We start from the raw sequence: 15,077 nt of genomic DNA on the forward strand, positions 1-15,077 counted from the left end.
AACTTATGAGTTAAATGTGAGTACCACTTACATCTGTGATCATTTCAAAATAAAGCTATTGTTTGCTCTCTGAAGTGTAACGTACTAAAGAGTCGTTGTTATGTTGTGGACAGTAGTGTTGCAGTCCATTAAAAAAAAAAAAAGAATCCATCTATAAAAAAGAAGAGTCAGCCCTATAATCATTCATAATTTAGAAGCTGCTGTCAGAAAACAATTAGCTAACAATAATTAGTAAAATGGATGCTCCATTAAGTTTATGTCCATAATCTCATTTGCAGAGCTCTTAACTGAGTCATTTCCGAAACTACTCCACACAGCCCCATTTACAAAAACAAAATTATATTTATTTTGTAAAATTTCAATAGTATTTTTCTGTATACACTTGCAGGTTAAGGTCAACATGAATAGGTTGCAATACCAGGTTGGAGGCTACAGGGCTAAAGATGTGTTACCCTGTAAAACATCTCCTAAATTAGACACAACCCGTCTGCTGGAACTCGTCTCTCCCTCCCTTCCCCCAAAGGAAATATTTCATCAAATGCAAAATCAGACATCGCAAGATTTAAAATGAACACATTGTACACATTCACACAAGAAATCTGGAATATATACCGGTTCCCAGTGGCAGGAAGCTGGCCATGCGCCAACTCAATAAGAGTCATTTTGTTCATCTTAAATCACTGTTGCGGTTTGTGCCTTATTGCCTTCAAAATGGCGATGGAGGGGTAAAAAAAAGACATTGTCAACACACAATAGTCTGCAGTTTGTGACCTTCAACTTTCCCTTTTTATCAAAATCAAACAAAAAGTATGTCAGCCTCAGCTTTGTCAAACCCGGCTCCCATTTCTGCTATACCTCCCGTTTCTGTTTGCTTTTCTCACAAATCATTAGAAAAAAGTGGCCATACAAAACAAATACAAATATCAATTTTAATCTTTTTTTAGGATCCACATTTCACATCTGCAGTAGCGGTTATGTGTAGTCCTCTACACTGCAATCCTGTCTTTCAGCAGACTTTTGTAATGCCCTCCTGCTTTTCTTTTTTTTTCACTTTTTCACAGTTCCACACTTAAAGTCACCAAAGTGGTTGTTGTTTAAATAAATAAATTAATGAACGCAAATAAATACATAAGAATCTTCCTGTTAAATAAGAACATGTTCTTCAGCCAGCTTGAACTCTGGAAACATTGTCTTTGATGAGAGAAAAGTTTGGATTCTCCCATAAAACTCCCACAAAACACATCTGGCAGTTTTTGATTTTTCATACAAATAAAGTTTTTCGTACCATTACATAAGTAACACTTTGAAACTGAAGTGAGAAAAAAAAAAAAAAGGAGTGAAAAAAATTACGTTTTTAAAAAATCTATGACGGAATTTCCAAAAAGCGATAAAGAGGTGCTATGCTCTGTCTTTGACACAGTGTTGGCTTTGATGATCTCCGAAGAGTGCCAGGGGAAATATAAAGGACAAAAGTAGAAGCAAAAGGGAGTTTTAAACAGTCTCTGATCAAAGGAGACGCTGTGCTAGGACCCTTCCTCCTCTGGGCGTTCTGGAGCATAGTAGCCTGCCAGCTGCCTGAACCGCGGCCCCCAGTCGCTGAGGTAGGAGAAATCCTGCTCCGAGGTGGTGGACAGCGTGTGGATGGAACTGAGTGAAAGTGCAGGTGAACTGGTGCCCTCAAAGGCATATGTCTGAAAAGAGTCATATGGCGGCACCGACAGGTCAGCGTCGGCCTGCTCCACCTTCTTTCTGATGTAGCTTTCAAAAAGAGAGAAGTCCGCCGGTGCTGCTGCTGCGGCGGCGGCGGCTCCATCCGCACCTCCACCCGCTCTGTTTGCTTGTAGCCACTGGGGCAGCGAGCGGATGTCGGGGCCAGAGTCACTTTTAGACTCTGGGAAGTCGTAGAGGTTCCTCAGAGCGCTCATGTCGTACGCCTGAGTGTCCTGCTCCCCTCCCCCCTCATCGTTGTATTTGATGACGTTGTCCCTCATGTCCTCTTCATCCTCTGTCATTCTCTGGCCTTTCCGGTGGCGTTTCAGGGTTAGAATCAGCAACACGAGAACTGGTGGAAAGAAGGACACAGAAACATTAGATTTATAGAACCAGTTTGTTCAGATTGCATCCCATACTGCAGACAATACGGAAATAATTTAAATAAATAATTAATGTTCAATATGTCTATATGGCTTTCTTTCGTTTAGCTCTCAAAATTGTATTTAACCCACAAAAAAGCTCCTATTTTAATTAATAAAAATACTAAAATTCAACAACAGACACATAAAGTACACATAGACTAAAACATTTCTTTGCTCTAATTTTAAGAGCACAAGAATATAAGTCTTCTTAATTCAATTTGAAAACATGAAATGAGAAAAACAACTTTTAATTGAAAAAAAAATGGATTGCAGAAAAAAAAAACACTAAACATCTGTCAGACATTCACCTCTCATGATGGATTTGCAAGTCCTTCACATTGGGAAAGTTTTACTTCTCTGATTGGAACTTTGATTTCACCCCTCAGAAGATAATTTATTATCAAGTTTTACATTTCAAATGCATGAGCATTGATTTTTCAACAGTCCTGAATGCACTGTGCAGGAATATGATTCAAGAGAAATAATGGTGGCCAATCTGTACATCAATACTCATCAAAGTCTAATGAAAATGAGACTTTGGTAGTTATGAAATTTTAAAAAAATCAAGGTGCCCACTCGAGAAAAGACAGAATTGTATCAGTGTAGGCTGAAAAGGCAAAATACGAGTGAGATTGATCATTAAACACTAATGAGACAAGAGGAAAAAGGCTGTATGCACACAGAAATCAATGAGGATTTAATTTCTGCTTAGTTATTTTAATTGCTGCCCTTTATTTCTAATTAGACATAGTACAGTTTCCCAATCTGCTAACCTCAAATATCCTTGTCCCTTCCAAATTATCTATAAGATTTATGATTTTTAAAATTAGAGGTAATAATTAAAGTTGGAATAATGATGAAGAATCAATCTAAATTTTTAAAGATTGTAACAAAGGTCAGAAATTCGGAAGGTAATTGTTTTGAGATATGGCAATTGCATCCACAGACATGTTATTTTATTATAGAACTTTTCAAAATAATAGAATTAATTTGTTTTGACATAATACGGCCTATATGGCTTTTGGAGCACCCTTTTATTTTTATTTTTATTTTTATTTTTTTTAAATAACTGGCCAAAAAAAAAAAAAAAATCCCACAGGTTAACTTTTTAACTGTTAGACATCATAACACAAATTTCCATTTTTCTTACTGAATGCACCTACTTTAAAGGGATGCTTAGATAAATCATTAACAAATAGGCAGCATGAATCTTATGAAACAAATAGCCTTAAGCCAAAAACAACAAGTCCAGAAGCATGAAAAAAAGACTATCAATTATAAAGTGGGCTGTGCTGACCCGTCAGGACATCCATCCATACACCGTGAAGATGAAATATGGCTGCTCTGTTTTCCAGTTAAAGTAGATCAATGTCAGGATTTCACGAGCTACATACAGGAAATTCACAAATGCAAAAGTACATTCTGGGTACGTTTATTATGCATGGAAAAAGCGCCTGTGGACACATGCACTTTTTCATCGCCGCTGACAAGTCAGGATGTGGGACTAGTCAGCCAACATTTGATTTCTTTAACAGTATTTTCTTTCACAAACGAATGCTCCAACTTGTCGGAGGAAAAAAAATAAAAGTCAACAGGTGATTTCTGCTTGCTATTGTTCTTTTTTGGCACTGTTGCCTAAAAGTGACTAGCGGAGTGAAGCAACCCCTGTACTCCCTAACTAGAAATCATCCATTGTTGATCTTAAATGGGGATTTCACGCAGCCTCTGTGGGTGATAACATTGTTCTCCTCTTTTCTTGTTTGCCGGGCTCCACACTGGGGAGGCGGCGTCTGTAACCGCTGTGTTTATTCTTCTCTTCCGTGAATGTGGCAAATTAATTGCCACGAGGCAGAAAAGAGAAGTCATGGTTTGTGGTAATCTGTGGCATGCACACTAAACAAAAACTAAGACAATTACTCTAAATTCGCACTAATGAGAAGAGTAATAGGACGCGGAAACCTCGGCGTTACGAGCTCCGTCCTCGGCGCGGATCAGCGGATTGAAGGGTGAGTGACATGGCGTCGCTTTTTGATGAAAAGACTGTCAGACACCCTGATGTTTGGCACAGCCTCACTATACCGCTAGACTTGCAAACACTTGAGTCGCCGGGAAATCTGGTTAACTAGCAGATTTACATTCTTTTGAAAATGTCAGCTCACCAGCAAGTTCAGAAGTGATTCCTGCAGGAAGCATATGCACCTGTGTATAGCTGACTTCTATACATACAGAGCTTATGCTCATGTGTGCAGATGTTGCGATAAGTGTTCCTGACAAGACGGTTAATTTCCCCTTGGGCTGCGCTGGTTGCCCTCGTGCGGGAGTTCATCACAAGCAGATGGGAGGTAATTGGAATGGATGCATGCAGATGCTGCGACGCAGTAGAATAGATTCCTCACAGCAGGGCCATAAATGAACTGATGGAGAGAGTGTTTGTTTGTTAGGTAATTAGGCAGAAATTTGTTTTCATTTTTCTCATCATCCAGCAATTGATGTAATAGAGGTGGTCCAGCCTCTGGAGAAAGGGAGTGCAGGCCAGCTGGTTCAGTGGTAACCGTGTGCACGAGGCCTGTGCCACATTATTCAGGCTGGGAAAATGGATTTGAAAAGATTTGACTTCAACAGTTGACGTGTGTACAAAAATATCATGTGTGTCATTGGCGCAACGCATAAAAAGCAGAACGGAACGTGTCAGACATTATGCAGTAGAAATAATAGGATTGCTGTCAGACGCTTCAGTCTCAGGGTGTCATTCAAAGCGCATGACAGCTATGAAAACACAGCTCAGCCTCCGATCACGACCCTCGCAGCCCCGAGATTACACAGAATGTGTGTATAGCAGAGGAGAGATGCTGGAACTTTAGCAGAGCTTTCACTCTTTTAAAACATGTTTTTTTTCCTGTCCTTTGCACCAACAAACTGAAAAGTACGGTGGCTCTGAAGGTCAAATCACATCAACAAATCACTAGACATTTTTTAGATCACAACAACAATTAAAAAAGAAAAACAAATATGAAAAAATAGCAGCATTTTAGAAAATAAATTCTAGAAACCAAATTGTAATGTTAAAAAACAAAATTAATTTACAGAAAATCAAAATGAAATGCTAGAAAAACGAAACACAAGGAGAAAACAGAAAAGGTAGGTACTATGGGAAATCTCTGGATGATAATATCTAGTATCACTTTCAGTTTAAAATCAGGGGTCCCCAACCACCGTGCCGGTTTGTGTAATTGGCACCGTGCTGCGGAAGAAAAAATTAAAAATACCAGTTTTTTTCTTCTGAGTCTCAACTATGGACATATATTAATTCACTGGACAAAGCAAGGTGTTGGCGTCACCCATAGGAGATACCTTACCTCTGGCCTTCGTGAAATCAGGCAACAGTCGTCACCGTGGCTTCCAGATACTGCTACCGCCATTTTGTAAAAAGTCCTAGTTCTAATATGAACTTATGGCAACAGGTGATTTCCATACACTGAAACTTTTTGCAAAATATTCACAATGTTAATTACCAGAGTCTGATTTTCTACTGATGTTATTATATGGCATCATTATTAATATTAATAAAATACTGTTACATTCAAGTACAGTGTTACTTTGTCATTGCCATCTCCCAACACCCTCGTCCGCCATAAAAACAATACTTAGGGCCGCCCCCCAAAAAATGGCCACATCCAATCAATAATACCCCATTGTACCTACCTTTTCCAGTAACTTATTATGTTCTGGTTTTTTTTAACATGTTTAGATTTCAGTAAACTACTTGTCCTTTCCAAATTTTTATTTTTTTTTATTTTTAAAGAAACTGGAAAAGGTAGGTACCATGGGACATCGATAATTGAATGACTTTGTCCATCAATTAGTAGTTATATGACGTGAAGCTATACTGGATATAATCAACCAATCAGTGATGTCCCAGAGTACTTATCTATTACGGTTTATTTTTGTGCTTCATTTTTCTAACATTTCATTTTGTTTTCTGGAAATTACTTTTTTTTTACATGTTTTTTTCTGAACATTTGCTTGACTTTTTTAAATGTCATTGTGATCTTCATGTTTTTGAGTGATTTGTTTGGTGTGATTTGCCCTTCAGGGCCACCGTAGGCAAGGCTTGTAGCTGCTAACGGTGCCGCGATCGACGTGACACGAAATCCTGAGTAATGCCTGTTTCCTTTTTACCAAGGGCACCCTCAAAATTTCCATTTTTTTTGCCCAGAACAGGGTCTCACAGAAGGCCAAAGCAGACACTTTAAACTCCTGCTTCAGATGGGACGCGATCCATCCCGCAACACCAAAATCCCACACTCCACCACACACAGAGGTCTATTTTTTTGTCTACAGGCCACCAGGTTGCCTCAGATTCAAACATAACATTTTTGTTGAGGCTTTTAAAGCCACGCTGAATAAATGATGCTCTCCTTTTGAAGTTCCCCTCAGTAAATGGTTTTTGTTAATGGAGACAGAAAAAAAAACTTCTCAAAGAAACACAGGGCGATGTCAGACAGATGCTGCGACATTACCCATCATTCTTTACCAGTGCAGAGAAGTGGAGACAAAACTCTGACAGCGCTGCTGCTTCTTTACTTTCACAAGGGATGCAAAAAACTTACAGTTGAGGAAAAGCAAACTCATAAATTTTTCAAATATGGCAATAACAACATCTCTGGTATCTGAGAGAACAAGCATGTGCACGTCCTGGTGCATTACTGTGTTTGCACCTGCATATAAAAATCTATGGTCCTCTGGAAAGCCCTGTCTATTTTAAGCACCCTGTGCAGATTGATACAAGTGCTGAGGCAGCTTCTTTATCATGTTTGTGCTCCCTGGCTCCCCTCTTGCACTTCACTGTTCTTCATTCCATCTCTGCCTGTGTTTAGTGGATCAAAGTGTCATTCATAAAAGCAGGCAGCATCTGCGCTCGGGCTTGAACAAAAGCTTTCTCCACATAAAAGCAGCTTGTCCAACAGGTATAGAAAAGACAGTTTTACTCTCTTTTAAAGATATTTGTTTGATTTGATTTTTTTTTATATTCTAACGTACATTCCATTTTAATCTCTATTATTTTTTCAATCTCCTGAAAGACACGTTTGACTATATTTGACTGACTTTCAGAACGGGAGCTTTGATGTCTTTCGGTGCACCGCCCAGATCTGCCCTTTCTGCAGAACATCCTTCTGTTGGATGCAATATTTCTGCTGTTTGAACTTGGCACTGACCCCAGAAAACCAACACTGATCCATTGTGCTTAGCCATCCATCTAGCCATCCATCACAAACCCATTCATTTATCACCCGCGCATCCATACATATGTATTATACATAAGAGAGCCTTCATCTGCTTACCTATGAGGATGAGCATGCACACCAGTAGTGCTATAAGTGCCCCGGGGCTGAGAGCTGCACTCATTACATAGGCGGTTGCATTGCAGGACTGGATGGCCCCATCTGCATTGTGAGGAAGAAAAAAACATCAATATGTTAAATCAAGTCCAGCAGACAGGGACTAAGCTCTGTCTAACAAAGGTAACACCAGTGTCTTTACTATGCATATGCTCCACCTGCCCTGAAATCTCTGTAGACAGCCATTTGGCTGCAAACTTGTATACTCGTGTTGTTTTCCTCGCCGTGCACATAAGCCGATAAGAACTGTTTGCTAAGCAAAGCAGTGACACTGTGACCTTTTCTTAATGCTGCTGATGCAAAAGGTGACAGTGATGTTAATCTTGGCGGCGGTGCAGCGCCTCACCTGTGTCGCAGCCACAGACGTGGATGGTCAGGGTGCCGGTGGAGCTCAGGGAGGGAGACCCGCTGTCAACCACCAGAATAGGCAGGAAGTAAACATTCTGCTCGTGGCGGTTAAAGCCTGACCTCTGGGTATGGACGCCAGCTGTGTTGTCTGGGTGGACGGTGATGTGAGGTAAAATAGGGGGATGGGGAGAAAATGTAAAGCAGAGGGTTACACTCTAGTAACTTCATGTTTTAAAGACAAGCAACTTTTTTTTTTTTTGGCTCAACATAGAGGATCCATTTTTTTTCACAGTAAACAAAATCCAGGTTTGAAAAATAGACTAAAGGAGGAAGCTTTGACAAATAGTCCAACTGGCTGGTGGTGAAGGAAAGCAACTAATCCATCACTCAGAACATATATCGCTGTTATGCCTGACACCTCAGAACTCCTCTGGCACATCCTGAACAATTTTCATATTACTGCTTATGTCCTGCCTATGGGAGCACTACACCCCTCTGGTGTCCTTTTGACTTTTACACAACACCGACTTAAATACCTGAACACCCACCAGACACCTTAAATGTGTTTTAGTTAATCTTTCTGTCAAATCCTTAAATCGTCGTCTGGTTGTCCCTAAATTTGTGATATTTGTGTGTTTTTAACAATTGAAACTAGACAAAACATTTCTTAAATGTCTAGGTAGTACAAGAAAAATGATTAGCCTTTGCTTAAACTCCAATCAACATTATATCTTTTGTAAAAGCGTTCCCAGTGGTTTTTTAATGATTGTGCTGTGTTTTGCTAAAATCATAAAACACGTCATTTCCTAGGACATAGTTTCTGCAGAGTAGCAATAGTTCAAAGGAAATAACCATCTAAATTGGTGTAGTTAGACTGGGATCATATGTCCAAAATGCCACAGCGTAGACGCCAAAAAGTTTTTAGCAAATTCAGCAAGTGGCAGTGCGCCGGCATTTGTAATCAGTCGCATTTTTATACACCACACAGCAGCCTTGGAGGTTTTCAGAAAAAGTTTAAGTTCACGATTGGACGATTTTTCTCTCTAAAAGTTGACAGTGATTGATTCTGGACACCTGAAGGCCGTCTGGCTACGCCAACGATTTTCCCAAAAATTGGGCAACGGCTTGAAATTTTGAAGATTTCTTCCCAATGCAGTTTTATTTGCGACTGTAGCCTGCGCTTCCCTCCGTTTCCCATAATCCATCTGTTTACATTCTCCCACTAGTTTACAGCCCTTCACAGCTCCGACAACATTGCCATTGTAACAGAAATGGTGAGCAATATAGAAGCTAGCCAACCATACAATTTAGAGCCAGATTCCAGCTCGGATTAGGAAAACGTTGACTTACATGGATCTATTTGTCTACAAGTGGATGGATCGGAATGGAGCAGAGGAGGAAACTTGTGGCCTACCAGTTATAGCTTCTATTTCACATCCACAAGTTTTTTTAAAGGCATTTTTTCCATCTGCTCCAGATTTACAATGATTTTAATCAAGAAATCCTCAGAAAATCTTAATTGTCTTTATATATGTCCTCCATTATGAGAAAAATGCCACAAGAACATTTTTCATCTGTCTTTAACTGTGGATGTGTGCAAATTCTTTCCAGGATTTTAATATTTTCTTGAGGCACGACACAAAACACCTGTCAGCTAAAGAGCTGAATATTTTTTTTTAAATGGCAACAAACTTTATTGAGTAAAATGAGGTTTTCCTGTAGGCCACACATCGCCAGCAAAAACTTCAAAGGGCTTTTCGGAGCATCGGGAAAATGCCTCGTCATCATTCTATGTCACCGCTAACCTGACAGAAAGCAACGTGAGGGCACGGTGAGGGACAGAAGACCTGACAGATCCAAAGTGACAGGTTGACAAACGCGTCCATGAAAAGAAACAGTAAAAAAAAAGAAGGTGTATGTGGATTCAAATGGGCTTTTTGCCTGTTTTTTTCTCCTTTTTTGTTTTGTTCAATAAAATGTGTATATAAAAAACAATAAAGAATAAAAAAAGGAGACATAAATATTCTATTTAGCATTTTAGTTAGTATTTTATATACAGACACACAAAAAAATATGGAACTAAAGGAACTTTTTACTGATACCTTTTTCTTGTTCCCATCACATGTTTGTAGAAAGTACAATGTGTGCTTTTATGTTACGCAATGTTTGTGCTACGTGAATTTCCATTCACATGCATATGAGGTGAACTACAGCAGACCTTGCTGCCTGCACACGGTGACATTTCCCTGGCTCGAGCTGCTCCCCTGACATTTTCCAAGTGTCAGATCAATCTTGATTTAGCCAGATGTCACATTTACTTAGATACCCATCTCTAAACGAAGGATGTGCAAGCAAAAACACTGACACACTTGGAAAAAAACTGACAAAGCAAAGTTATCACTGGGGAAACATGGGGATTTAAATATTCCAATTGGTTCAGCTATCCACATGCTGTCAACACATATTTTGACATGAAAAACAACATTAAAACATAGCCTGGGTAAATATTCCACTTTTAAAATCAAATAAACTGTTCATACCAGGAATATTATGATATTAAAATGTCCTAAATCTGCCAAAAAACTGACATTCTGTACCTTAATATTAATTTTTGGTAATATTACTAAACTGACAAGACCAGAACAGGTGGTGTTTATCCAGACATTTGCCCGATAATGAGGCAAATGCTTAACGGGAAGAAAAAGAACTAAACTCTGTCTTTACTTTGAAAAAGTGTTTTCATTTTCAGAGAATTAGATCAAATTCATCCATCTGGTGTCTAACTAAACTGAACTACTGCAATGAAAGTCAGGGAAGTCATTAATGAGGAACAGCCTTACAAGCTAACTTAGTACTAGAATAAATTCTGAATTTCCTAATTGCCCTCAAGCTCAACAAACTTTAGCATTTCGAATCCCTTTGATGACGACTGAAATCCTCCGTTAGTGTTTCTTTTAAATACAATTTATGTTTTAAACTTTAACCAGCTCAAAAAAAAATGTTTTGCTTGAAAAGCCTGCCTTCCTGGTACCTTTGTAAAGCCTACTTTCCAGCTGAATGCGCGTTGGAAGTTAAACCAGTCGAACTTTGACCCACCAGAGTCGGATTTGGTCATGACATATGGGTAGCATATTTTTTAAAAGACAGAAGTGCCAACCGTTTCACCGCTAAACTTTGAATATTTAAGCTAATATTGGGTAGCGACATTAAAATGTTAACACCATATGCTAAAAGAACCCGTTGTTCAGCGAGTTCTTAAACACACATCACATGGGATAAGGTGCATTAAGGGTGACAAAAGAGTCAAGAGATAAATTTGTCAATCAGATTTATTATGTCTAGAACTTGCTTTGAATTGCAAGGCACACTGGAGCTTTTTTTTTTAAATTAAACCTTTTAGTGCAGCTTACAGTCCATATAAGATGGTAAATGTCCTCTAATATAACAAAATTGAACTTAACTCACAAAATCAACAGCACTGCCTACCTAATAATAATAATAATAATGTGAACTGTTACCTTTGACATCCCTCAAGGTGAAGTGACGGTTGCTGGAGGCTTCAGGCGCCAGAGTGAAAAAAAAGCGATGTCCAGATTGTGGTTCATCTCTGTCCACCACGCTGATGGTGTGAATCAACTGCAGACACAGAAAAACAGCAAGAAAAAAGAAAAGAAGATGATTTCCACTCAGCTTCACTCAACAAAAACAAGGAATTGAAGATAAAAATCACTTTGCATTTCAAATGCCTCGCTCGTGCGAGGAGGACTGAGGTGAAATGCGATGCAACAGACTGAGAAGGCTTGCCGCAAGCGAGTAGTTCAGAGAGTCTGCAGTCAAAAAAAGGAAAAAGAAGACACCAATTTGTTTCCTTTAGAAAACTGACTGCTTTATATAAAAGAAATATCTTGTGTCAGAAATGCTAAACCATCGTGAGAAGGACAGACACAAGAAGAAAGACACAAAATGGAAAATAAAGTTGTTTGCAGCAGTACGGATTCACCTCCAGGATTGAGAATGTGTGAATGCAGGTAGCTAAAGTAGGATTCACTGTAAGCTGACTGGACATCAAACACTCCCTGGAGCTTCTTTTACCTTAACACAAGGTAAGACTTGGAGTTCATTCTTCTCTCTTCAGACCATGAACAGATACTCCAGTTTAAGTTCACATCTCACATTTCTACGTTCGCACAGAGCTCACAAATCTGTGATTAAGTAACTTCTAACGAAAAGTCTATGTAAATACCAAAATGCGTGTTTTGATCTTCTGTGTTCTCGCATTCATGCATTATTAAACAAGAAGTTTTTTAAGTCAGTTTTCTGTATGTACAAAGCGCATGGCCATTGAACAGGCTGTAAAAGCCCAACCAATCAAGGACTCAGATATGGTAGTAACCAATGGGCATTGTCCTTTTTAATACACAGAAGTACCAACCAATAGAAAATTGATCATGAAGGAGAAATTGATAATATTGGTTTGTGCCCGGTCAAAATGATAGGACATCAAATATTTCATGCATTGAATAGGGCTCTGAAAGACAAAGCCATGATCAAGATTTGCGAGAAATTTCGCACGAAGCTTTTTCCAACTGTGAGTACATGCACTAGTATTGGGTTGTGACAGACCTGTGTTAACACCAAATATGTGTTCAAAAACTCACGTTTAGCACATTCTTCAATCCGCCACACCCTCATAGGTGTACACGAGTCCACATCCCTACAAAATGTTTCCTTTGTTCTTAAATATGCTAAAAAGGCAAAATGCACAACACTATCCGCTTTATTTTGGTGTCAATATTCCTCTTAAAAATTATGAATCCCATAATCCACAAAGTGTCACATCAAAGGTTTAAAGTAAGCTCTGTTGCCTCTGAGAAGCAGAATTACTGCAGTCGATGCAGTCAATGAGAGTGTAAAGCAGATAAATATTTAATTTTACCAGAGAATATTTGATCAAAAGTGTAAAACTTTGGCTACTATTTTTCTTTCCTCAGTGGAAATAATGAATCCATTCTTCTTTATTTTAGTTCTACAGAAATGTGACTTCCTCTACAGTTTCTTGATTTGTGTTGCATATAAAAGGAGACAGGTTCAATAAGAGACAGAATATTAGATGATTCCTCAGCTCCATGCCTAATGTATAGAGTAAATCAGTTTGCAGAAAGATTCTTTTTTTAGAAATAAAAGAAACAGATTTCTGTTAAAATCCCTATCAATGTGTACTTTTACAACTATAAAGCACCTGGTAATTGTGAACAGATTTGTTTTAAATTACTTGAATTTTAGTGATTAGTCCAAATTATGCTCATTTATATCGTTAGTTGTTCGGGTACAATCTTGTTCACCTGTAAAAACAGCAGTCACGACTCCAAAGAAACAGTTATTATGGTTTTATTTTTAAAAATATTACAAAAATAAATGTTACAAATGCTGTGAATGTTTCATGAAGAGTAATCCTTTTGTTATTTCTGCTTGGTTCAAGTATAAACGAGTGTTGTCTTGAAGGCAGAACTGTACCAGACTGTTGTTCTAGTGTGAATAACCTTGGAAAAGATAATCATATAAAACTGTTCAGATTTTTGTAAAAGGCCAGGTCTAAATAATGAAAGTTTACTCTAAGTACATGGGCATGATGAAGACATTGTCACAAATTAGTTGTGTAATTGTTTTTTTAATAATGCCGGGCAGATCAATCCAAATTATCGATAATATCGATTTCAAGTTGGTAACGGTATCAGACCCATAGATCTCAATATTTCCACTCTTGTTTTAAACTTTTCTGTATCTTCAAAAAGGACCCAGCTGAGACTTGAGATTTTAAGGTTTGTGTCAGATCTACCGGATTTATGAAAAATATTGATATTGGCAAAACTGGCCGATATCGGATCGATGCCCAAATGCTCAGTATTTCCCAGCCCTACATTTTAGGTTACATGCATTTTTTAAATGCTCTATATCCACAGAATGCAACATATTTGTTTCACACATAAAGAAAGTGAATTTGTCATTCTATTTTTTACGTGATTTGTTCTCGGATAGATCAAGACCCTTTCTTGAGTTATTTTAGTCTGGCATCTTCTTGAATTAAACAGAGCCCAGTACATGACCTTAGAGTTCTCTTAAAAGGCTTGTAGAACTCATCAATATCCTGTGATAAAAATACTAAACTTTAGGAGTGCTTGAGGGTGGATTTTTGTCCAGTCAATCTTCTTATTTTTCTTCCAGCTCCCTGCAAAGGTTGCCAAAATTGAATCATCAAACTCCATCAAACCTTCTCCTGTGCAACCTCCACACTGACACCAACTACCCATTTATCCTTTCTTCGACTAGACCTCCTTGATGGTGGCTCAAGTCTCTTTTTTAAATGAAGTTCACTGTCGAACCCCTTACAATCTGTTTTTTCTTACTTTTTCTCAGAAACATCTAACGTGATATATACATTTACAACCCTATCCGTCTTCACCACTCCTAAAGAGAACCTTAATATCTCCAAGTCTGGTTCCTTCCATTCTGCCTCCTATGTCTTTCTCTGAGTCATGGTCTCTAATCTAAACTGATAACATGACTGGCTGCACCACAATCTTCTACGCCTTTCCTGTCACTCTTGCTGACACTCTTTTGTCACACATCACACCTAACACCTTTCTCCACACATTCCAACCTGCTTGCATATGCTTCTCCCACTCTTTCTCTCATTCTTTGTTGATCTGGACCCAAGGCCTACACTTTCTTTACCTCTACTACCATAACTTCTCCGTCCCACTTGAGTCCCTCTCATTTACACACAGATACTAGGTGTTGCTGGGGTTGTCTTTATTTGCTCTCTATTCCAGAGCAAATATCCATCTGTTTTGGTGTTCTTCCACCTGTTCCGTGCTCTCACTACAAATCGCAATGCCATTTGCAAACATCATGGTCCATAGAGATTCTTGTCTGACCTCATCGGTCAGTCTGTGCATTACCACAGTGAGCAAGAAGGGGCTCAAAGCTGAATCTTGGTGCGGTCCCACCTCCACCTTAAACTCTTCTATTACATCTACACCACACCTCACCACTGTCTTCCATATAGGGTTGGGCACTTATTGGGTTTTATGCGGTTCAGGTGCCAAAGCGTTTTTTTGGTTTTGGTTTCTAATCGGTGCCAGTTTCGGTACTTCAGTAATAAAAACCAATGCCTACATCTTCCCAAATCAACACA

The 15,077-nt window shown here is 38.8% G+C and overlaps 1 protein-coding gene across 1 annotated transcript in view; it reads right to left on the reverse strand.

Moving 5' to 3' along the window:
• Positions 1 to 322: 322 nt before the first annotated feature.
• LOC112145389 (cadherin-22) overlaps positions 323 to 15,077 on the reverse strand; it is a 227,533-nt gene continuing 212,778 nt past the window's right edge. The window contains exons 11-14 of the mRNA XM_024270564.2: positions 11,401 to 11,518; positions 7,881 to 8,030; positions 7,478 to 7,579; positions 323 to 2,062 (exon numbers count right to left, since the gene is read on the reverse strand). Coding sequence (XP_024126332.1) covers positions 1,524 to 2,062; positions 7,478 to 7,579; positions 7,881 to 8,030; positions 11,401 to 11,518 — 909 coding nt within the window. The 3' untranslated portion in view covers positions 323 to 1,523. The remainder of the gene's footprint in view (positions 2,063 to 7,477; positions 7,580 to 7,880; positions 8,031 to 11,400; positions 11,519 to 15,077) is intronic.

This window comes from Oryzias melastigma, linkage group LG5, assembly GCF_002922805.2.
Source record: "Oryzias melastigma strain HK-1 linkage group LG5, ASM292280v2, whole genome shotgun sequence".
NCBI lineage: Eukaryota > Metazoa > Chordata > Actinopteri > Beloniformes > Adrianichthyidae > Oryzias > Oryzias melastigma.